This window comes from Aspergillus bombycis, assembly GCF_001792695.1.
Source record: "Aspergillus bombycis strain NRRL26010 chromosome Unknown contig00003, whole genome shotgun sequence".
In the NCBI taxonomy this organism is placed as follows: Eukaryota; Fungi; Ascomycota; class Eurotiomycetes; order Eurotiales; family Aspergillaceae; genus Aspergillus; species Aspergillus bombycis.
In genome coordinates, this window is record NW_019170005.1 from 685,341 (window position 1) to 703,300 (window position 17,960).

The window sequence follows — 17,960 nt, forward strand, 5'->3', positions numbered from 1 at the left end:
CCCAAGTTTGAACACATACCAGGAGTCCAGGATCCCAACTACATCATCACACATCCACCTCGGCGGTTTTTCTCTCGCGCCATTTGTGTTTCCAGCTCCAATAACCGTGCTTCATACTCGTCTCTGGCGCGCAGGACTCGGAGATCGGCGTCTCGCTGGTGCAGGGCTTCCTTGTGCGCCATTTCCTTCTCGTACATTTCCTCGCGCTCGGCGTCGCGTTGTCTGCGCAGCTCGTCGATGGCTTCTCTGTGCGCCATGTCCTGTTGGTGCATTGCGTCGCGCTCCCTCTGCAGCTCGTCGATGTCCATGCGTAATATGCTTTGCTGTTGCTTACTGCTCTTCAACTCCTCCTCGAGCTCGGCCCGCACGGCCTCGATCTCCTTCTTATGATTCAGATCCTGTCTCCGCTCGGCCTCGCGCATCTCCTTGCGCAGCTCATTAAGCTGCCTCTCATATCTGGCCCGTAACCGCTCCACCTCCGCCTGAACCTCCTTCCCAGCGGCCGTCTCGCCGAGTGACTTCCCACTGGCCATCTCCTCCTGAATGCGCAGCGTCACATTCTGCGGCCGGCTCAGGATATACCGAATGATCTCCGTGGCAGACGCCACCCCATCATCCTGCCGGAAGACCCGGCTCCCGTGCCCGATCATCTCGCCCCAAAACTTGCGCTCCGATTGCAGCTGGCTCTCCCGCCTGACCTCCTTCTCGGACGGCGGGCTGCTCCACATCGTCGTGGCCAGCACGACCCCGTTGAGACACTTCTCGCCGCAGAGCTTCTTGAACATCATGAGGTTGCGGATGGATGCGCCGCCCATGCGGACGTCCTTGATGCGGTGGAGGTAGATGATCCCGGCGAGCTTGATGTTCTCGTTGTAGGAGAAGCGCAGCCAGTCGGCAATCTCGACCAGCACGTCCGTGTCGGACCGCGTGGTGTCGTCGAAGCCCGGCGTGTCGATCAGGAAGATTCGTTGGTTGTCTATTTGCGCTTTGTGGATGCCGACTTCTGTTGTGCCTTTGGGTGTGGGTTTGGTCAGTGGGACTTTCCTTACTTCCTTTTTCTTTTTTTCTTTTTTTTTCTCTCTTCCTAAAGGAAAGTAAACGTGGGGAATGGGGTAAAGCCTACAGGACATCAGGCTATCGCCTACAAGGGCGTCTTCGTTAAAATGTGAGATGAAGGTACTTTTCCCGACGCCTGTTATGCCCATGACGGCAATGACGCGGTCTTCTGGTCTGTTCCGTCGCAACGTAGACAAACAGTGAGTAAAACCGGTGAGTGGATCCTGCAGGGAATAAGAAGATACGTACGTGATATCCGGCAGCTGTGCATCATGATGATGATGATGGTCCTTTTTAAACATGGGGGTGATGGGCTCGTCCAGCGAGACCTGGGACTCATAGCCGGATTCGGACTCGGAGTGCATCTTGACGATTTATATAAATAACCCCAGCACACAACAATAATAGTTAATTGGACAAGAAGACAATACTTTTGAGTCTTCCGTAACCAGGGGTATGTGGGACAAGGGACTTTGGAACGCAAGAAAGAGAGAGAGAGAGAGAGAGAGGTTTGAATGAGATTAAATCATGAATTCCCCGGCAGAGTGAAAATAGGTGCATTTAAGCCCGGTAGGAAAGAAAACGGGGCTTTACTCTCTGCCTCCCGTATCATGGACACGCATTCCACTCCTTGACGTGTCAGGTAACATGTCTCTTTTTTTTTTTTTTTTTTTTATGTTTTGCTGCCTTATAGCGCTGGGTTAGTAGCCGCTGCAACACTTGCGTAATGAGAGGAGCAAGAGAGAGGGAAACGGAAAACGAACAACAAAACACACACACTATACCCACTTTTGCTTCCCAGGTCGAGCCGTTGGCGTATGGTGACACGCAGCAAGCAGGCGTTTTGGATCTGCTTTACTGGGGCGTTGCCAACTCAGTCTTGGGTCTGAACAGACGGGGCCAGACTGCCAGACAAGTCACAGCCCTTTGCGGAATCACTGCAATCTATGCCTGGCCATGTGCTGTTGGGCCTTGACTTTGGCCTTGTGTGCTGCCTCATTCCTTCTTTTTTGTGTTGTTCTTGTTTGCTGGTAGATATCTCGGTTTTGTCGTTTTCTTTTTATCTATCTGTTTGTATGCATGTCTTGTTGCCCTGTTTTCTTCCTCGTTTCTATATCTTCATCTTTACCTCTTGTAAATCACCCTACCTTCAACGGTTAGCCCTAACCACCTACCTCTCTCTCCTCGACAAACTAAACAACCCCAACTGAACACACCTACCAACCCTCAACTACACAAAAAAAAACTCCCCACAATGACTACAAAAGGCTACTTCGCAGGCATCCGCCGCAGCTCCACAGAGCCGATCTCAAAGCCACCCCGACGAATATCAGTGGCATCCGGTGCAAATGCAATACCAGAAGCGTCCTCCCCGCGACGCAACAGCCACAACGTGCACTTCCGCGAGAAGGACACAACAACAACCCAAGAGTACGAGAGAGCTCTGTCACGGAGTCTCATCCACATCCACATTCACATAGTCTCGTAACTTATAAAATGCTAACATACCAACCGCACCTAGGGATGACACGGTCGTGATCGCAGTCATGGGCGTCACGGGCTCCGGGAAGAGTTCCTTGATATCTCTTCTCGCGGATCAGCCGGTGGGCATTGGGCATAACCTGCAGTCTCGTGAGTTCTGTTCTTTCCTCCTCCTCCTCCTCCTCCTTCTTTTCTTGCAAAAAAAAAAAAGAAAGAAAGAAAGGTTTCAATGGTGGATGGGATGTGATACTAACAAGACATCGACGTAGATACAACCCACATAGACATGTTCAGCTTCTCCCACCCCGACACCAACCGCACCGTCATCCTCCTCGACACCCCCGGCTTCGACGACACCGAGCGCTCCGACACGGACATCCTCAAGGAGATCTCGTGCTTCCTGGCCATGATCCACGAGAAGCGGTGGCGGCTCGTCGGCATCGTGTATCTGCACCGCATCACGGATCCCCGACTGGGCGGCTCGGCGATGAAGAACCTGCACATGTTCGAGAAGCTGTGCGGCAGCGGCAGCTTTCCGGGCGTCGTATTGGTGACCAACATGTGGGGGGATCTGGAGCCGACAGAAGCTGGCAGGGCGCTCGGGGAGCGGCGACAGGCGCAACTGAAGGGCCAGTTCTGGAAGACGATAATCGCGCAGGGGGGCAATGTGATGCAGCATGATGGGTCGAGGGAGAGTGCGGCGGCGATTGTGTCGTCGCTGGTGAGGCGCAATGAGGAGGTGGTGTTGCATATCGTGCGGGAGCTGGTCGAGGAGCGGAAGACGCTGGATGAGACGGATGCCGGGCAGTATGTCCAGGCCGAGCTCTTGAAGATCAAGAAGAAGTATGATCGCGAGATCGCCGATCTTCAGGAGAGTATGGAGGAGGCCATGGAGGCCAGGGACGAGGAAACGGCCCGCGCCATCAAGAGGGAGAGGGAGGCGGCCAAGGCGAAGGTGGCGCAGAAAGCGCGCGAGTCGAAGGGCCTCCGCATCTCCATGCAGCAGCTCGTGCAGGAGAAGATGGCCGAGTATGATGCTCGTGCCACGGAGCCGGATAACCAGGAAGCGGTCCAGGGCCGTATCGCGGAGCTGTTCGAGGAGTTCAAGTCTGAAATGCGCGAGGAGATGCGCGAAGAGTTGGAGTCGGAGATGCGGGACATCAAGGAAAGACTGGCGAGGATCGAAACCGGCCCGACTGAGAAAGCTGAGCAGCGCGTGGAACAGCGAGAGGAAGAACAGCCAAAGGAAGAGAACAAGGCGGGCGGACTCATGGGATGGTTCTCCCGACCTCTCACTGGGTTCAGCCGAGCCTGAGCGAGTGGGCACGCATCATGATCAATGCTGGAGGGAGGGATCCTGCACTTTCTTTCTGTTAGGGGTATAATAATCTACGAGTTATGTATTTACACAGCTATCCACTGAGCGGACAATAATGCACTTTCACAAATGCACATGCTTCCATCCTCCGGTCGCGTCGATCAGCATTAGCCTTGCATCAACCGCCGTGTACACGCCCGCAAGGTAGCATAAGGGCATGGACGTCACGGGCCAATCACGTGGGGAGATATTAGCGGAGAAAATCATATGAAAGCGTACCTAGGCAGGAGCTCGCAACAGCCCCTCGAGTCTCGAGATGCTCGAGCTGATGTGGGGCTCGCAAGCTCTGCTCGAAGAGGAAACGTGCAACCGTGCAGAACACATTAGCGCATGCGGGGAAGACACTTGACTGGTGGGGAAAATCCTGGCTCATTTCTGCAGATCAACTGGCGCAAGGGTATACCTGACCTGCCTGGAGGATCCTCGACTCTTATAAGAATAACCAAGGCTCCTGACCCAACGCGCATGGCTTCCAGAGTTTTACTTTCGAACCAGATTCGCCACTATCCTTGCCATGATTGAAGACTTGCTCCACCAGATGACGCCCGGGAAGGCATCCCTTTGCCTCCTAGGCGTCTTCATTCTCGCCTGTATAGTGCGAAAAGTACAGGTATCATTGCACATCAAACGGCTGGGGGGTAGGGCCCCTCTGATACAGTTTCGCCTTCCATACGGCAAGTACTTCCCAGATCCTCCAAGCACGACTTCACTAACATGACCATACAGCCATGGACTTTATCTACAACTCCCTTGCTGCGAACAGAGCCCACAAGGACCTGGAGTTCTTCGGCAACGCAATCAAGACAGCCAAGGGAGCATCGCAGATTGACAGTCCCAAAACCGCGGAGGTCAGCGCAGGCGTCTCGGCTCGAATCATCTTCACCCGAGACCCCGAAAACATCAAGGCCATCCTCGCGGGACAGTTCGCAGACTATGGAAAGGGCGAGCCCTTCCATAACGACTGGAAGGAGTTCCTGGGCGACAGCATCTTTGTCACAGACGGTGAGCTGTGGTCGCGCTCAAGACATCTGATCCGGCCGATGTTTGTGCGCGAGCGGATTGTGGACACCGAGGTGTTCGAAAAGCATGTCCAGCACCTCATTCCCTTCCTGTCAGGACAGGATTCACCGACCAATAGCAAAATCGTCGATGTTGGCCCGTTGTTCTTCCGCTACACGCTGGACGCAGCTACCGACTACCTGCTGGGTCAAGGCACGGACAGTCTGCAGAACCCGACGACGCTGTTCAGCGAAGCATTCGGCTATGTGCAGCATCGCCAGGCCGATCTAACACGACTCGGGTACGTACAATCTTGCAGGGTCAGTGAGGGTCCACAGCCGATCAATTAACCATGCCACACACACATAGTGTCTTCAAGTTCGTGCTCTCGCTGAAGGAGTTCCGCCGCAACCTCAAAATCATGGACAACTTCATCCAGCCCTACATCAGCCGCGTCCTATCTCTATCCACCGCCGAGCTAGACCAGAAACTGTCCAAACAAGACACATTCCTGGACTCCCTAGCCCGCTTTACCCGAGAGCCAAGAGTCCTACGAGACCAACTGGTGGCAATCCTCCTCGCAGGCCGCGACACAACAGCCGGCACGCTCTCCTTCTGTCTCTTCGAACTCGCCCGGAACCCCGACGTCGTCGCGAAACTGCGCCAGGAGATCGAGTCGCGACTCGGCGTCGGATCCAAGGGCCAAAAGCCCAGCTACATCGATCTCAAGGAGATGAAGTACCTCAACGCCGTGCTGAATGAAACCATGCGTCTTTACCCGGTCGTTCCGTTTAATGTTCGTCTCGCGCTCCATGACACCACCCTGCCCCGTGGCGGCGGTCCAGATGGACTTTCGCCCATCGGTGTTCGTGCTGATACCCGCGTGATATATTCGACTATGCTGATGCAGCGCAACCCGGAGAATTACGATGCGCCTGGCTCGGCTCATTACATCGACCCGGAGAAGTTTCATCCCGAGCGCTGGTTGTCTGGCTGGCAGCCTAAGCCGTGGCGGTTTATCCCCTTTAATGGGGGGCCCAGGATCTGTCTGGGTCAGCAGTTTGCTACAATCGAGATGGGATATACGGTTGTTCGGATTCTCCAGGCGTTCCGGGAGATTCAGGCATACCCGGTCACTGGGAAGACTGTCGTGGAGGATCCTGTTCTTCGGTTTGAAGTCACCTTGAGTCCGGGGTCGGAGTTGAATTGTCTCTTTGTGCCAGAGGAAGAAGCGGGCCCTGTTCAATGAGCGAGTTTGTTTGACTTCCTGATCTTACGACTGATGAAAGGTGGAGGGATTTACCACCCCGTACAGTATAATGGGTGGCCATGGGTTGTTAATTGGGTATATTAATTGCTGGACAGTGTGGTGTATATAGCTTCTGTTTCGTAACTTCATTACATGCTGTGTGAATTGACATCGTGAAGCCCCAAGAGTCTGCCTCCCAAAATATGAAGTGTACATTTTGGTACAGTAGGAATGTGCTCGTAACAGCGAACACCAGTTATGGCTCTCAAGTTGACAGCAGGGCTACCTTGAGCTTGGTGAGCTTCTTCAGTCTCTGAAGGATCTCGACTCGCCGAAGTTCCAGATATAGATAGTCCTCATCGGCATCGTCCAGATCACTGGAGATACTGAGCAACGGCCTCTTCGCCGGAAGAATGCTGCCGTTGACCTTGGCTGGGACCATCTGGGTATTCTCGCTGTGCTGCACAGCAACGGGAGCATCTTTCTTGGTCTCCGGGGCGGCGGGTGGCACCTTGTTCCCAACCCACCCCCTGCTCATGTTTACTGCCTTTTCCCAGAGGGCAAATGACTCCGCACTTTCCTGGCGGCTAACCCGAGGCTCAAAGACCGCTCCCCCAGAGCGGTTGATATCGCGCAATTCGGCAAAGTTTCGCCAAAGCCCAACTGCCAGGCCGGCAGCAATGGCTGCACCTAGCGCGGTCGTCTCTCGCATCTTCGGGCGATAGACCGGAATGGAGATCAGGTCGGCTTGAGTCTGGGTGTGAGACGTAAGTTAGCAAGAAACACAATAGCCCAACAACGGTATCGACAGTGGGAATTGAAACTTAGGCCGCAGTGATTCCCGTACCTGCATTGCAAGATCAGAGTTGCTCATGCCGCCGTCAACCGCCAGCTCCGACAGCGCGTGGCCACTGTCCTTCTCCATCGCGTCCAGAATTGCCTTCGTTTGGAAGCAGGTCGCTTCAAGCGTGGCCCTGGCGATATGGCCTTTCTTCGTGTACTGTGTAATTCCGACTAAATGCTATCAGGAGCTGGTCTGAAATAGATGAGGGGGTTGTTTCTCACAGATGGTTCCTTTGGCGTCGTCAATCCAATAAGGGGCAAAAAGCCCGCTGAACGCAGTCACAAAAACACAGCCTCCGTTATCCTCCACCGTGAGGGCCAGATCGTTAATTTCTTGGGACTCTTTGAAGAACTCCAGATTGTTCTGCAGGAACTTGACTCCCGAGCCACCAACAGCGATGCTCCCCTCGAGAGCGTACACTGGCTTTCCATCAAAATGATAGGCTACTGTAGCCAGTAAGCCGTGTTTGGAAATAACAGGCTTTTCGCCGACATTGTACAGGAGAAAACACCCTGTGCCGTATGTGTTCTTTGCCATTCCTGGTGAGAACCCCTTCTGACCGACAAGAGCCGAGGACTGATCGCCGAGCAACCCATGATAGGGACGCCAGCGAGGATTCCATCTGAGATAACTCCATAGGCTTTTGTATCCGAGGATGGAACAATCTTCGGCAGATGAACTCTTCCTCGAATGTCAAAGAAGTCTAAAAGCGAGTTGTCGTACTCTAGAGTTTCCAAGTTCATGAACATCGTCCGTGACGCATTGGTAGGGTCCGAAACAAACACATTTGCTTGGCGACCCCCGTTCAAACAATACACGAGCCATGTGTCGATTGTACCAAATGCTAGCGTACCGCGCTCATAGGCATCCTTGACCCTGGGGACATTCGCGAGCATCCATAGCAGCTTAGACGAGGATGAATAGGTTGACAGCGGGAGGCCACAGACTTGCTGCAATCGTGACGCCCCTGGCTTCTCCTTCAACTCATTAACAATCGCCTGCGATCGAGTATCTGTCCATACGATGGCATTGCACAGTGGTTCGCCGGTTTCATAGTCCCAAACCACCGTGGTTTCTCTCTGATTGGTAATCCCCACCGCCTTGATATCATTGCGAGAAAAACCAGTGGATTCAAACTGTTTGACTGCTTTCTCAACACATGTTTCCACCGAAGACACCAAGTCAAGTGGGTTGTGCTCATGCCATCTGAGTCACTCATTAGCGGCAAGCAGTTGAACGCATGAAAGTCCAGACCCAAAAAAAAAAAAAAGAAAAGAAAGGAAGAGAAGAACAAAGACGAGGACAATCGAAAGAGCTCACCCGGATTTTGGATAGATCTGGGGGAATTCGACCTGATGCGACGCCACTGGCTCCCCTTCGCGATTGAAGATCAGGAACCTGGTACTGGTGGTACCCTGGTCAATCGAGCCTACAAAGACCTCTGACGGCTGCATAGCTAGGGCGTCTCGCGACCAGCGGAATGCTTGAACTGTGTGACAACCTCGCGCAGCTTTTCCAATGGACTGGTAACGAAAGCGACTAGGGGAAGTGGGAACGCGAGCAAAGACACCAGCCCTCTGAAGCAGGAACAGAAATAGCGACCGCGGAGAGTAAGCTGTCATATTACTTATATGAATCCCGCGCACCGATGACCGGGGCTAATCCTTCGGGTCAATTTCTCCGTTACATAGCGAATCAACTGCGGGGAATGCGCTTTAGATCCAAGGCAACTGCCAGTGATAATCGTGACACGATAGAGGATGGGACAATGACAAGAAAAGGGACGGGTGGCTGAGCCAAACCGGCACTCAGGTGAACAGGAGCAATGTCGCTCATTCGCGGAGGACAGCAATGAGAGGACGATGCTGCGAGGACCACGTTTCCAACTGGGCCAGTCAACAGGGGTCAGGGTCGTAAGGATTCCATACCATTTCCAGCGAGTCGCATATGCTGAGAGGATAAACCAATTTAGTTCGTCTTGGTCCGGGAGAAAGGCAAAACTAGAGTTAAATTGGAGGGGGGGCACCTGACGCGACGTGACCTTTTCTGGTTCCCAACCGCAAGGGAATTAATTCCGATCCGATGAATTCGTATTGATGCCTCCCTTGCATTCTGCCTCAGGATCATCACTTGCGATCGTCGCGGTGGAGTCCAAGTGATGTGACCCACCCCCACAAATTGCGGGGTTCATCGACCACTACTGTACCGACACATCCGATCGTCGATGTACTCAACCCTATCTCCAGATCCTGGAATCATTCCAGAACGTTGTGGAGCCCAATGCAGATGGGACAATTTCCCCTGCTCATGGGCCTCTCAGAGCCGCACGCTTTATCGGCCATAATAGATGCACTTCTTAATCCCTCTACAAACGAGGACCAAGTTCCCGGAAGCAACCATCGCCCCGTCTGGCATAAAAACAGCCAGGATGCACGTATTGCAGCAAGACAGAAATATTCAAAAAAAAAAAGAAAAAGGCGATACCAGTCCGACTCTATCTCTGTACAACCGGCGATGAGCCAGAGCTACAGCGCCTAATCCTTGCGGTCTGACTACCAGCCAAGTAGAATGACAGGGTGACACAAATATCAATAGGCTTTTTCTCTGCATTACCATTCGGCAACCCATCGGAGAGCATGACATGAGGCCCCGCCTAGACTCCTTGCAATTGGCGAGACCCGTCATGCCTCCCAATGATGTACCTCGAAATAGTGTTATTAGCCAGGTTGAGAATGTTGAACAAGTGCTTCGTACTATATACAGCTTGTGCTCAGGGTAGAGACGAGGAAATTTTATCCTCTTCCAGATGGGATGCTTCTTCAATCCCGTTCCCCTTCACTCTTCCTGTCCAATTTAGCCGATTGACCATGCATTGGCCCTCTGGGGGCTGTTCTTCAACCGGTTGCGTTCTTCATCCCAAGCTGGCTGGATCAGTCTATCCAAGTCTTCTGGCCACGGGCGAGAGGGTAGCCAAGGCTGTCCGGTGTATATTCACTTATGTCTGAATGTACACAGCAGGGATCAAGCGTATTAGACGCGACATGAGGTTTGAGTACGTCGGAGTTATTCACTGCGTCCTCTTATTAAAGCACTCTCGCTGCCCCCCCTACCACTCGACACACTTTCATGCATCTTGTAAGAACTTGACATCCTGTTCGTAGGAATTCTAAATATTCTAGATCCAATCTCATCAGCATGAAGCAGATCATCGAACATACTACTGACCACCAGGATGGCACGCATGTTGCCGTCCTCTCAACTGATAAGCCTCTACCTACAGCGCTAGGCGTCACCCTCAGCTCAGAGGAGAGGGAGCTCGCTCACCCCCCGCTCCTCTGGGGCAAGATGCGAGAATATATCCGCGAAGGCGCATCCGAGTTCTTCGGCACAATGATCCTGGTTCTCTTCGGCGACGGCGTCGTCGCACAGGTCACCCTAAGCCGCGGCGAGAAAGGCGACTACCAGTCCATCTCATGGGGCTGGGGGTAAGTCCCTAATCCCCCATAAGCACCCTACCTCCATATTGACACATGCACACCCAGCCTCGGAGTCATGCTCGGCGTCTACGCCAGCGGCATATCCGGCTCGCACATCAACCCAGCCGTCACGCTAGCCAGCTGCCTGCTGCGGAAATTCCCCTGGCGCAAGCTCCCCACCTACGTCGTCGCCCAAGTACTCGGCGCCATATGCGGCGCAGCCATCGTATACGGCAACTACAAGTCCGCCATCGACGTCTACGAAGGCGGTCCCGGCATCCGCACTGTGCCAGGGTACTCGCCGACAGCCACGGCCGGGATCTTCAGCACGTACCCGGCGGCCTTCATGACACGGACGGGCCAATTCTTCTCCGAGTTCATCGCCAGCGCCATCCTCATGTTCATGATCTTCGCTCTGAAAGACGACACAAACCTCGGTGCCGGCCCGCTCACTCCCCTGGCCCTGTTCTTCGTCGTCTTCGGCATCGGCGCCTGCTTCGGCTGGGAGACCGGGTACGCCATAAACCTGGCCCGTGATTTCGGACCCCGTCTCCTGACTTATATGCTGGGCTATGGGCCGCATGTGTGGACGGCGGGCAATTATTACTTCTGGGTACTGTTCTTCTTCTCTCCACCCACCTCCTTTCTCTCACCTCACCTATTACTCTTAAGGATGGCCGCTCATTGGAAATACTGACTAGGTCCCCATCGTCGCCCCTTGCCTTGGATGCACCTTTGGTGGCTGGATCTACGACATGTTCCTCTATACCGGGGCCGAGAGCCCGGTCAATACACCCTACATCGGACTCCAGAGACTCGTCACGCCGCTACATCCGAAGCACAAGGGCCTAGGGAGCCATGTATGACCACCTGGGCCCGGAAGAACATGCAGGCAGGCATGATGTGGGAAAACGATTCCATTCGGGGTTTAGACTACGACAGCCTGGACTTTTGCTACAGATGTTTTTACTAAGGAAGGGTTTGTCCAGGAACGGACTTGCGAGATTAGAAATAAGCCCCGGCCTTCTTTACGAATTTTCATGGTGAATAATGAAATCTGGGAGATTGATGGCTTGGGGGTGTTTGAGAGTAAGAATAAAATATAGTAGAATTGGCACGATGCTGCGTTCTGCGCTCTGCGCTCTGCTTTCCTTCTCGGAAAACTTGCTGTTTAGTAAAAAGCCTATCCTACTTCCATGTTTTTGTAGTATGCGAAACGTGACGGTCTCTCAAATGGTGGTGGTCTGATGACCAATAGCCCCTACGCTACAGATGACACCGTTTCATCCTTGGCTCTCTGGTTGTTGGCAAGTTAACTTAAGGTTGGACTAAATTAGTGCTGACCAGCGATGAGGATAGCGTGCACGCCACATCGGCTGACCATGGTCGATACCGGTGGATCAGGTTGCCTCTACCTCTCGAGTATTTTACCTTAATTTTCAACGCAGGGCGACGAGCGCTGCTCGTATTGGCGGACTGTGCTTGCATTGGCCTTTCTATGCTAACGGAAACCAACCCTGCCCGTATAATACATACTAGTATTCAATGGTCATTAATCATGGTAACAAGACATCTGCAGAAACTCAAGGTCCTATGTATGTACAGGTCGAGAACCTTAGTCGTGAGAGTCGTAATCTCATATCCCATTCCCATCATAAATGGCACCTTCTATGGCGCCTCATCTAATTCATACTGCCCGTTCAAAACATGACCAGCGCGCTGCCGACCACCACGTAAAGAGCGACCATAGGCAAAGGGGCGTCGAACATGGCATTTGCGGCCCCTACATTAGGCGCTATATGGGCTGTAGTCGTGGAGGTGGGGGTGTTTCCAGGACCATTAGAGCCGCTTGCATTAGTTGTGGAAGAGGCGGAGCTGGTGGAAGTCGACGATGGCGTGGTCATTGTTGATGAGCTAAATGATCGTGTCGGAGAGATAGTCCGCTGCGTGGAAGTGACAGCTGTATCTGTTGAGATAAGGGTCGTACGCGACGGAGAGATAGTAGGGTAAGTCGATGTGCTGGCCGGTTGGGCTGGGGAGCTAACTGATTGCGTTGGCGATGGCGTTGGCGATGGCGTTGGCGATGGCGTTGGCGAATTGGTGAAGAGTCCCGTCGAACTGAGGGTCCCGATGGTGCTTCTAGTGCCAGAAAGGGAAACTGAACCCGGCGACAAACGCGATGATACAAACGTAGATAGGCGACAGGACTGTGGAGACACATAGCTTTAGTAACCCATCTAGGGTGCGAAAAGGTTCGGGCAATGCTCACTCACTGAAGCCGCGCTGGGCGGCTGGACTTGTCGAGAGCCAGAAAATGTCCAGCCACTTGGCAGAGGACCTTGACCCCTCGATTCTCCCGGAGTGGCCGTAGTGGCTCGAGGGACCCAAGGCCAGATACTCGGGGTCACAAAGCTCGAGGTTTGTCGGTGCGTTCCACTCCAGGGGATAGGGATACTAGCCACGGTTGAGGTGATGGCCGGGGCAGATTCGACAGAAGAGATAGACTCAGCGGCAATGTTACCATTGATCTTTCCCCCGGTTGACTTGATTGACTGCCACGACCCACTCTGATCACCGTACGAGTACTCGGTGCCGGTTGAATAGTCAGTCACCTTGAGCGATTTCAAGTACATCGTGTAGGGGCCGGCATTGTAATCAGTCTTGCCACCTGCCCAGTCTTCAGATCAGTTAGCTTTGCAGAGCATATTGTATGACATTCGGTGGCATATAAGCAGGGAACTCACCAATAGTACCCTGCGGGTTGTTGGGATCACCACCAGCCCAAACTCCAACTTTAACCATCATCGGGGTTTGAGGATATTGATTGGTCGCCGCGGTATCCGGAGTCAGTACCCGAACGGTCTTGCCATCGATTTGCCAAACAATCTGTTCGCTAGTCCAATCGATAGTGTAGGTGTGGAAATTATCGTGGTTTCCCACGTTATCATGGGTAGCGCCACGGTTGAAGCTATCAGTGTTTCCCTTTCCGAAGTAGTTAGACTGGACTAAGACGTTATTGCCCCCGAGCCATTCCCAGTCAATTTCGTCCAAGTCGTCTGACTGTAGAACAGCACTGCTGACGATACCCGTCCCTGGGGCAGCCTTGATCACAAACTCGACATGTCCGAACATGATGTACCAGCCAGACTGTATTAACGGGGCATCGCCCTGTTTGGCCACCGTGAACTCGGCGCCATCGCTACCATACGTGGGACCTCCGACATCTGCAAAATCATTTGCTTGACCCTGGGTGAAATCAAAGGTACCTGACGTGCCATACGCAGGTTTTGGAGGGCATGCTTGATTGACGTTAGATTTGGCACCTGGCCGGGTTAAACGAGGACGTACTTTTGCCTAAAGGGTTGCAGTCCGAAAATGTCTGAGCCAACGCGGGTGTTGCAGAGGCCAGCAGGAGAACCGCCACATTAATTGTTGGCACCCTCATGGTGGATGTTGTGTACTAGAGATGAAACAAACAATAGGAAATGATGTTGCGAACACGCCCGTGGGGAACGTGAGTAAAGGGAGATCAGGAGGAGCGACTTCTGCAGGTAAAATGTAAAGATCTAGGAAGCGGAGATACGAAGGCAGTTGAATAGTAGATTAGAGCAGCTCCCAAAGAGTGTGTGAGAGAGAGTGCGCCTGGTCAAAAGTCCAGGCCCGCGGCGTTGTTCGTAGGAAATAAGTACCTACACAGCGCACGTGCAGAAATCCTCTGCTCTGGGAAGGTAGCAGTCGGGATATTGTCAAATATTGTCAAGGCAGTCATGACTGGGGTCGGAACATATAAGTAAAGAAATGTCCGTTTAGGTGGAAGGGAAAGTGCGGTGGTCTTCAGAGTACTACGAGTCGTCCAGCCTCCTCTCTTTTTCTCCCGCTTGAGCTTTACATCAATCTTGCTGATTATCTTGCCCGATCAGGCAGTTAGCGTGGTCAGTCACGGGTGGAGACGTGACTTCGTGGCAGTCATTGGTTGCAAGACAGGTGCTGTGCCACTGGATCTGTGGCGGGGTACTCATGATTGGTTGCTGTCCCAACAGCTCCGAACAAGGGACGAGATTAGGTCTAGAATGAATTGTCGATTCTCCCATGTTGTGATACTACTAGTAGTATCGGTACCTGAACCATGAAATAGCTCTTTGTTTGTTTTGGACCAGCAAATAAGGAGGTCAGACCTGACAGGCAAATACTTTTCGGGTGAATATCAGGCTTGGCTGAAGCGCGACACATACCAGTGCTGCAACCCAATCTGCTGTTTACATTCCAGCCGATGAAGGTTGCTGTCATGCCATGTGTTACGGTGCAGGCAGAACAGGACCAACAACCAGGGGCAATTGTCTCATCTCTCCCTGGCAATAACTTGTCTAATGTCATTCATTTGCCACTGGGAAGGTAAGATGATAGAGTCGCTGGTTTTCATTACCGCCCGTCCTGCTCCACCCCCAGCCTCCCTCTTTTCAATGTTGCATGTACATTGTACCAATCCTTGGGTGTCATGGCAGACCGCAGCGACTTTCGATGCTGTGCTATTCTTATACCAAACTTAGATTTGGTTCTCTCTCATTTCTTCACCTTCCCCTTTTTTTTTTCTCGTCCCGGTTTGCGCGTTTCCCGGTCGGTACAGTTTCCACTGTAACCTTGCTTAAGCAGCCTATCCAAAAGTATTCCCATAGTGACAACGATCTGTAATAGTTAAGAATATCTCCTCCATATAGTTTCAACAGTCTAGATCAATACTCTGTCAATCTACATTCGCCATCCAATATATACTAAATTAAAGTCTAAACTATCCATAAACTCAACCAGGCCAATTCTCATCCCTACATAACCACGCCACATCATGTCTCATAGTAGCAACTTACCCTGCACTATATTCTGAACGGGCTGTTCAGGAAAGGTCTGTGGGCGCAATTATGAGTACACTTTTTCGTTTTATTCCAGCTAAAATTGACCCCCTGCGGACTTCGTGAGATGTCCATGTATCCACATGACACGATTGTAACAACGTTGTGTTGACCCACAACCAAAGGGTAAAACTGGCGGAGCAGAAGGAGACCACCTCTCGCTCCACATAGATTTTTAGGTTACACTTTCTGGAGGTAATCTAATGACTTGGACAGTAACATGGTTAGTACTCCTCCTTCAAAACCGGTAGAGGTGAGAGCCTGTGGAAAGCTGTTGCTTAGCACAGTCACATGTTTGTTATTCGAAGCCGTGGCCGATGGCACCTCGTTCAAGTGTGCCAATCGGACATCAAGATATTAAGGATCAGGAGCTTGGACAACGGTTCTCGGCTCTTGGATATTTATTATGGAGAATGAACACTCAAATATCTCAGCGTCATATTTATAGTTTGTTATGCCATGTGGGAGCTAGCGAGCATAGTTCGGTGTTAGCGTTAAGAATCAAGAATATAATATATATTTGTTGCATTCACCACAAAGCTTGGGGTTTTTTGAAGCTGTATCACTGGCTACCTAGCTACCTGCAGAAAAGCTGAGGATACTGTTGGGGCTTTTCTCGAGGGAATGTTGTAGTAAACTCATACATAAGAATGGTGTCAAGTGCAGTTTATATATTTGCACTTGCAACAAGCTTGCGGGAGCTCGTTGCTTCGACAGGCGGTGATACGCAGTGAAATTCTCTTAGAACACCAATGAAAACAGTTAACTATGGTCATATATCTAAAATCAACTAGTAGAAGAAAACAGACCAAGTGAGAACTAGCACTAATCTCCTAGTAGAGGAGATGATTGAATCCAGTTGGGTTCAGTCGCCAAGAGTCTGACCAGGTCAATAGTTAGCCGCCAAGAGAAGCTACTTGACTTTGGCCGTCGATCGGATGTCCCACGTGACTTCCAATTTAGCAGTACCGTTGATAGAGGCCAGCTTGAAGCGCAAGAGCACTGCTGAGATGTAGCTTTTACTCTGCGAGGGCGTCAATATGGCATCTAAAAATGAGCTGGATATTCGCGCGTATAGAGAGTGCCGCAAGCCCCACAATATGTGGGACGAAAGCAAAGTAGGCCAAGGTGGTAGTAGTTGTCATGGATTCCAAAGGTGATACTAAGTATAAAATGACATCGACTGATAACTATCGATATTGTACTTTAAGAGAAAAGCGACACGTCATCAGTGCTCCGGAGTAGGTCAGGCGGAAAACTAAGGAGAGAAGAGGTAAGAAGAAGAATTAAAAAAACAAAAAACACCACCCTTTTTTGGTAACTCCGAGTCTGACATATCTGGAAATTGAACCACGAGGTTTGGGGGTAAATTGGACAGTCCCTTTAATTTCCGATACAGTCGCTGGTCATGTGGCACATTTGCGGATTTTCCCGTCTTCGTCTAGAATATAGAAAAATAGCAGGTCCAGCCCGAACATGCGGTGATTAGCCTATTCAAAATTCACCAAGCGTCTTCATTATACAGACGAATAGGAAAAGAACGTACGTACAAAAGAAATAAAACAAGAGGAGGGGAGAGAGAGAGAAAGATTAAGGGGAAACAGACTGATTAACGCCCCCTGATACCAATAATTTAAACCACTAAATCTAGCCCACCTGATGATCATCCCCAGAACTGTGGATATGAAGCGGTTGGTTGCCCATCATATTGGCTGCCTTGTGGATATGCGTGGGAGGGATTGCCGTTTTGGTCAGTGACGGGCAGAAGCCCAAGGAATGTAAACTAATAAATCGAAACTGTGGTAGTAAATCGCCAGGACCAATAGTAGTAGTACGCCTACTTACTACTAGTACCAACTGCTGGACTGGTTCCAAGTCTGGCAACAGATCGATGATGCCAGACAAGGGAGGATTACCATCGGATTTCTCATGGTACGGAGCAATGACGGATGTACCCGATACCGTACACCGATGTATAAGTTTCGGTCACAGCACCATGTTGACTGACGGGGCATTAGCTGGTTTTGTACTATTGAACTTTACTAAGTATTTCGGTACAGTACAAAAGGAATACAGATGTTACATTTGATTAGGACGGTATCTCTGGAGGTATGTTACTTAATAAACTAGTAGGTCAAAAGTCTGAAGACACCCGAAAAAATCAGAAAAATGCAACAACTTCAAACTCAATTTTCTCAACCATTTCAAAAGATATCGATCTACAAATTAGTTCTATAGAGTCCCCATATCAATACTTTGTATACCAGCCATGTGCCCGATATACTGCCTGAAGTCTGCGAGGCATAGATAGAATTAAGCGATCTATGACCTCTTGTGGGATAGCCCACCAGGCCTCCCTAATATGCCTTTTAAATAGGGTCCAGTCAATTTCTGACCTTCCGCCTAGAAAGAGCATAGGGTAGAGTTCTAAAAGCTTGCGTTTTAGTAGGGCCCAGATATGCTCTATAGAATTTAAATCAGGCGAATGGGGCGGCCATTCTAGGACCCAGATCCCGTAGGATTCAAACCAGTCCTGCGCCTCGTAGGAAATATGAATTTTTACATTATCCTA

At 51.3% G+C, this 17,960-nt stretch overlaps 6 protein-coding genes across 6 annotated transcripts; 3 read left to right on the forward strand and 3 right to left on the reverse strand.

Moving 5' to 3' along the window:
• Positions 1–38: 38 nt before the first annotated feature.
• ABOM_001026 (uncharacterized protein) lies at positions 39–1,421 on the reverse strand (the record flags this gene model as incomplete). The annotated part of the gene is made up of 3 exons (XM_022528156.1): positions 39–1,012; positions 1,124–1,230; positions 1,306–1,421. 3 exons carry the CDS (start codon positions 1,419–1,421, stop codon positions 39–41), a joined length of 1,197 nt encoding a protein of 398 aa, XP_022394186.1.
• An 890-nt stretch (positions 1,422–2,311) lies between these two features.
• ABOM_001027 (GTPase domain-containing protein) lies at positions 2,312–3,853 on the forward strand (the record flags this gene model as incomplete). Its single annotated transcript, XM_022528157.1, has 3 exons — positions 2,312–2,487; positions 2,579–2,688; positions 2,808–3,853. 3 exons carry the CDS (start codon positions 2,312–2,314, stop codon positions 3,851–3,853), a joined length of 1,332 nt encoding a protein of 443 aa, XP_022394187.1.
• Positions 3,854–4,644: 791 nt separating this feature from the next.
• Positions 4,645–6,164, forward strand: ABOM_001028 (cytochrome P450; the record flags this gene model as incomplete). Its single annotated transcript, XM_022528158.1, has 2 exons — positions 4,645–5,216; positions 5,285–6,164. 2 exons carry the CDS (start codon positions 4,645–4,647, stop codon positions 6,162–6,164), a joined length of 1,452 nt encoding a protein of 483 aa, XP_022394204.1.
• A 265-nt stretch (positions 6,165–6,429) lies between these two features.
• ABOM_001029 (glycerol kinase) lies at positions 6,430–8,630 on the reverse strand (the record flags this gene model as incomplete). The annotated part of the gene is made up of 5 exons (XM_022528159.1): positions 6,430–6,918; positions 7,012–7,178; positions 7,230–7,454; positions 7,508–8,214; positions 8,329–8,630. The coding sequence occupies 5 exons, from the start codon at positions 8,628–8,630 to the stop codon at positions 6,430–6,432; spliced, it is 1,890 nt and encodes a 629-aa protein (XP_022394205.1).
• A 1,573-nt stretch (positions 8,631–10,203) lies between these two features.
• ABOM_001030 (MIP/aquaporin family protein) lies at positions 10,204–11,350 on the forward strand (the record flags this gene model as incomplete). Its single annotated transcript, XM_022528160.1, has 3 exons — positions 10,204–10,493; positions 10,551–11,097; positions 11,186–11,350. The coding sequence occupies 3 exons, from the start codon at positions 10,204–10,206 to the stop codon at positions 11,348–11,350; spliced, it is 1,002 nt and encodes a 333-aa protein (XP_022394193.1).
• Positions 11,351–12,184: 834 nt separating this feature from the next.
• Positions 12,185–13,929, reverse strand: ABOM_001031 (glycoside hydrolase family 16 protein; the record flags this gene model as incomplete). Its single annotated transcript, XM_022528161.1, has 4 exons — positions 12,185–12,691; positions 12,758–13,161; positions 13,229–13,783; positions 13,833–13,929. 4 exons carry the CDS (start codon positions 13,927–13,929, stop codon positions 12,185–12,187), a joined length of 1,563 nt encoding a protein of 520 aa, XP_022394192.1.
• Between the last annotated feature and the right edge of the window lie 4,031 nt (positions 13,930–17,960).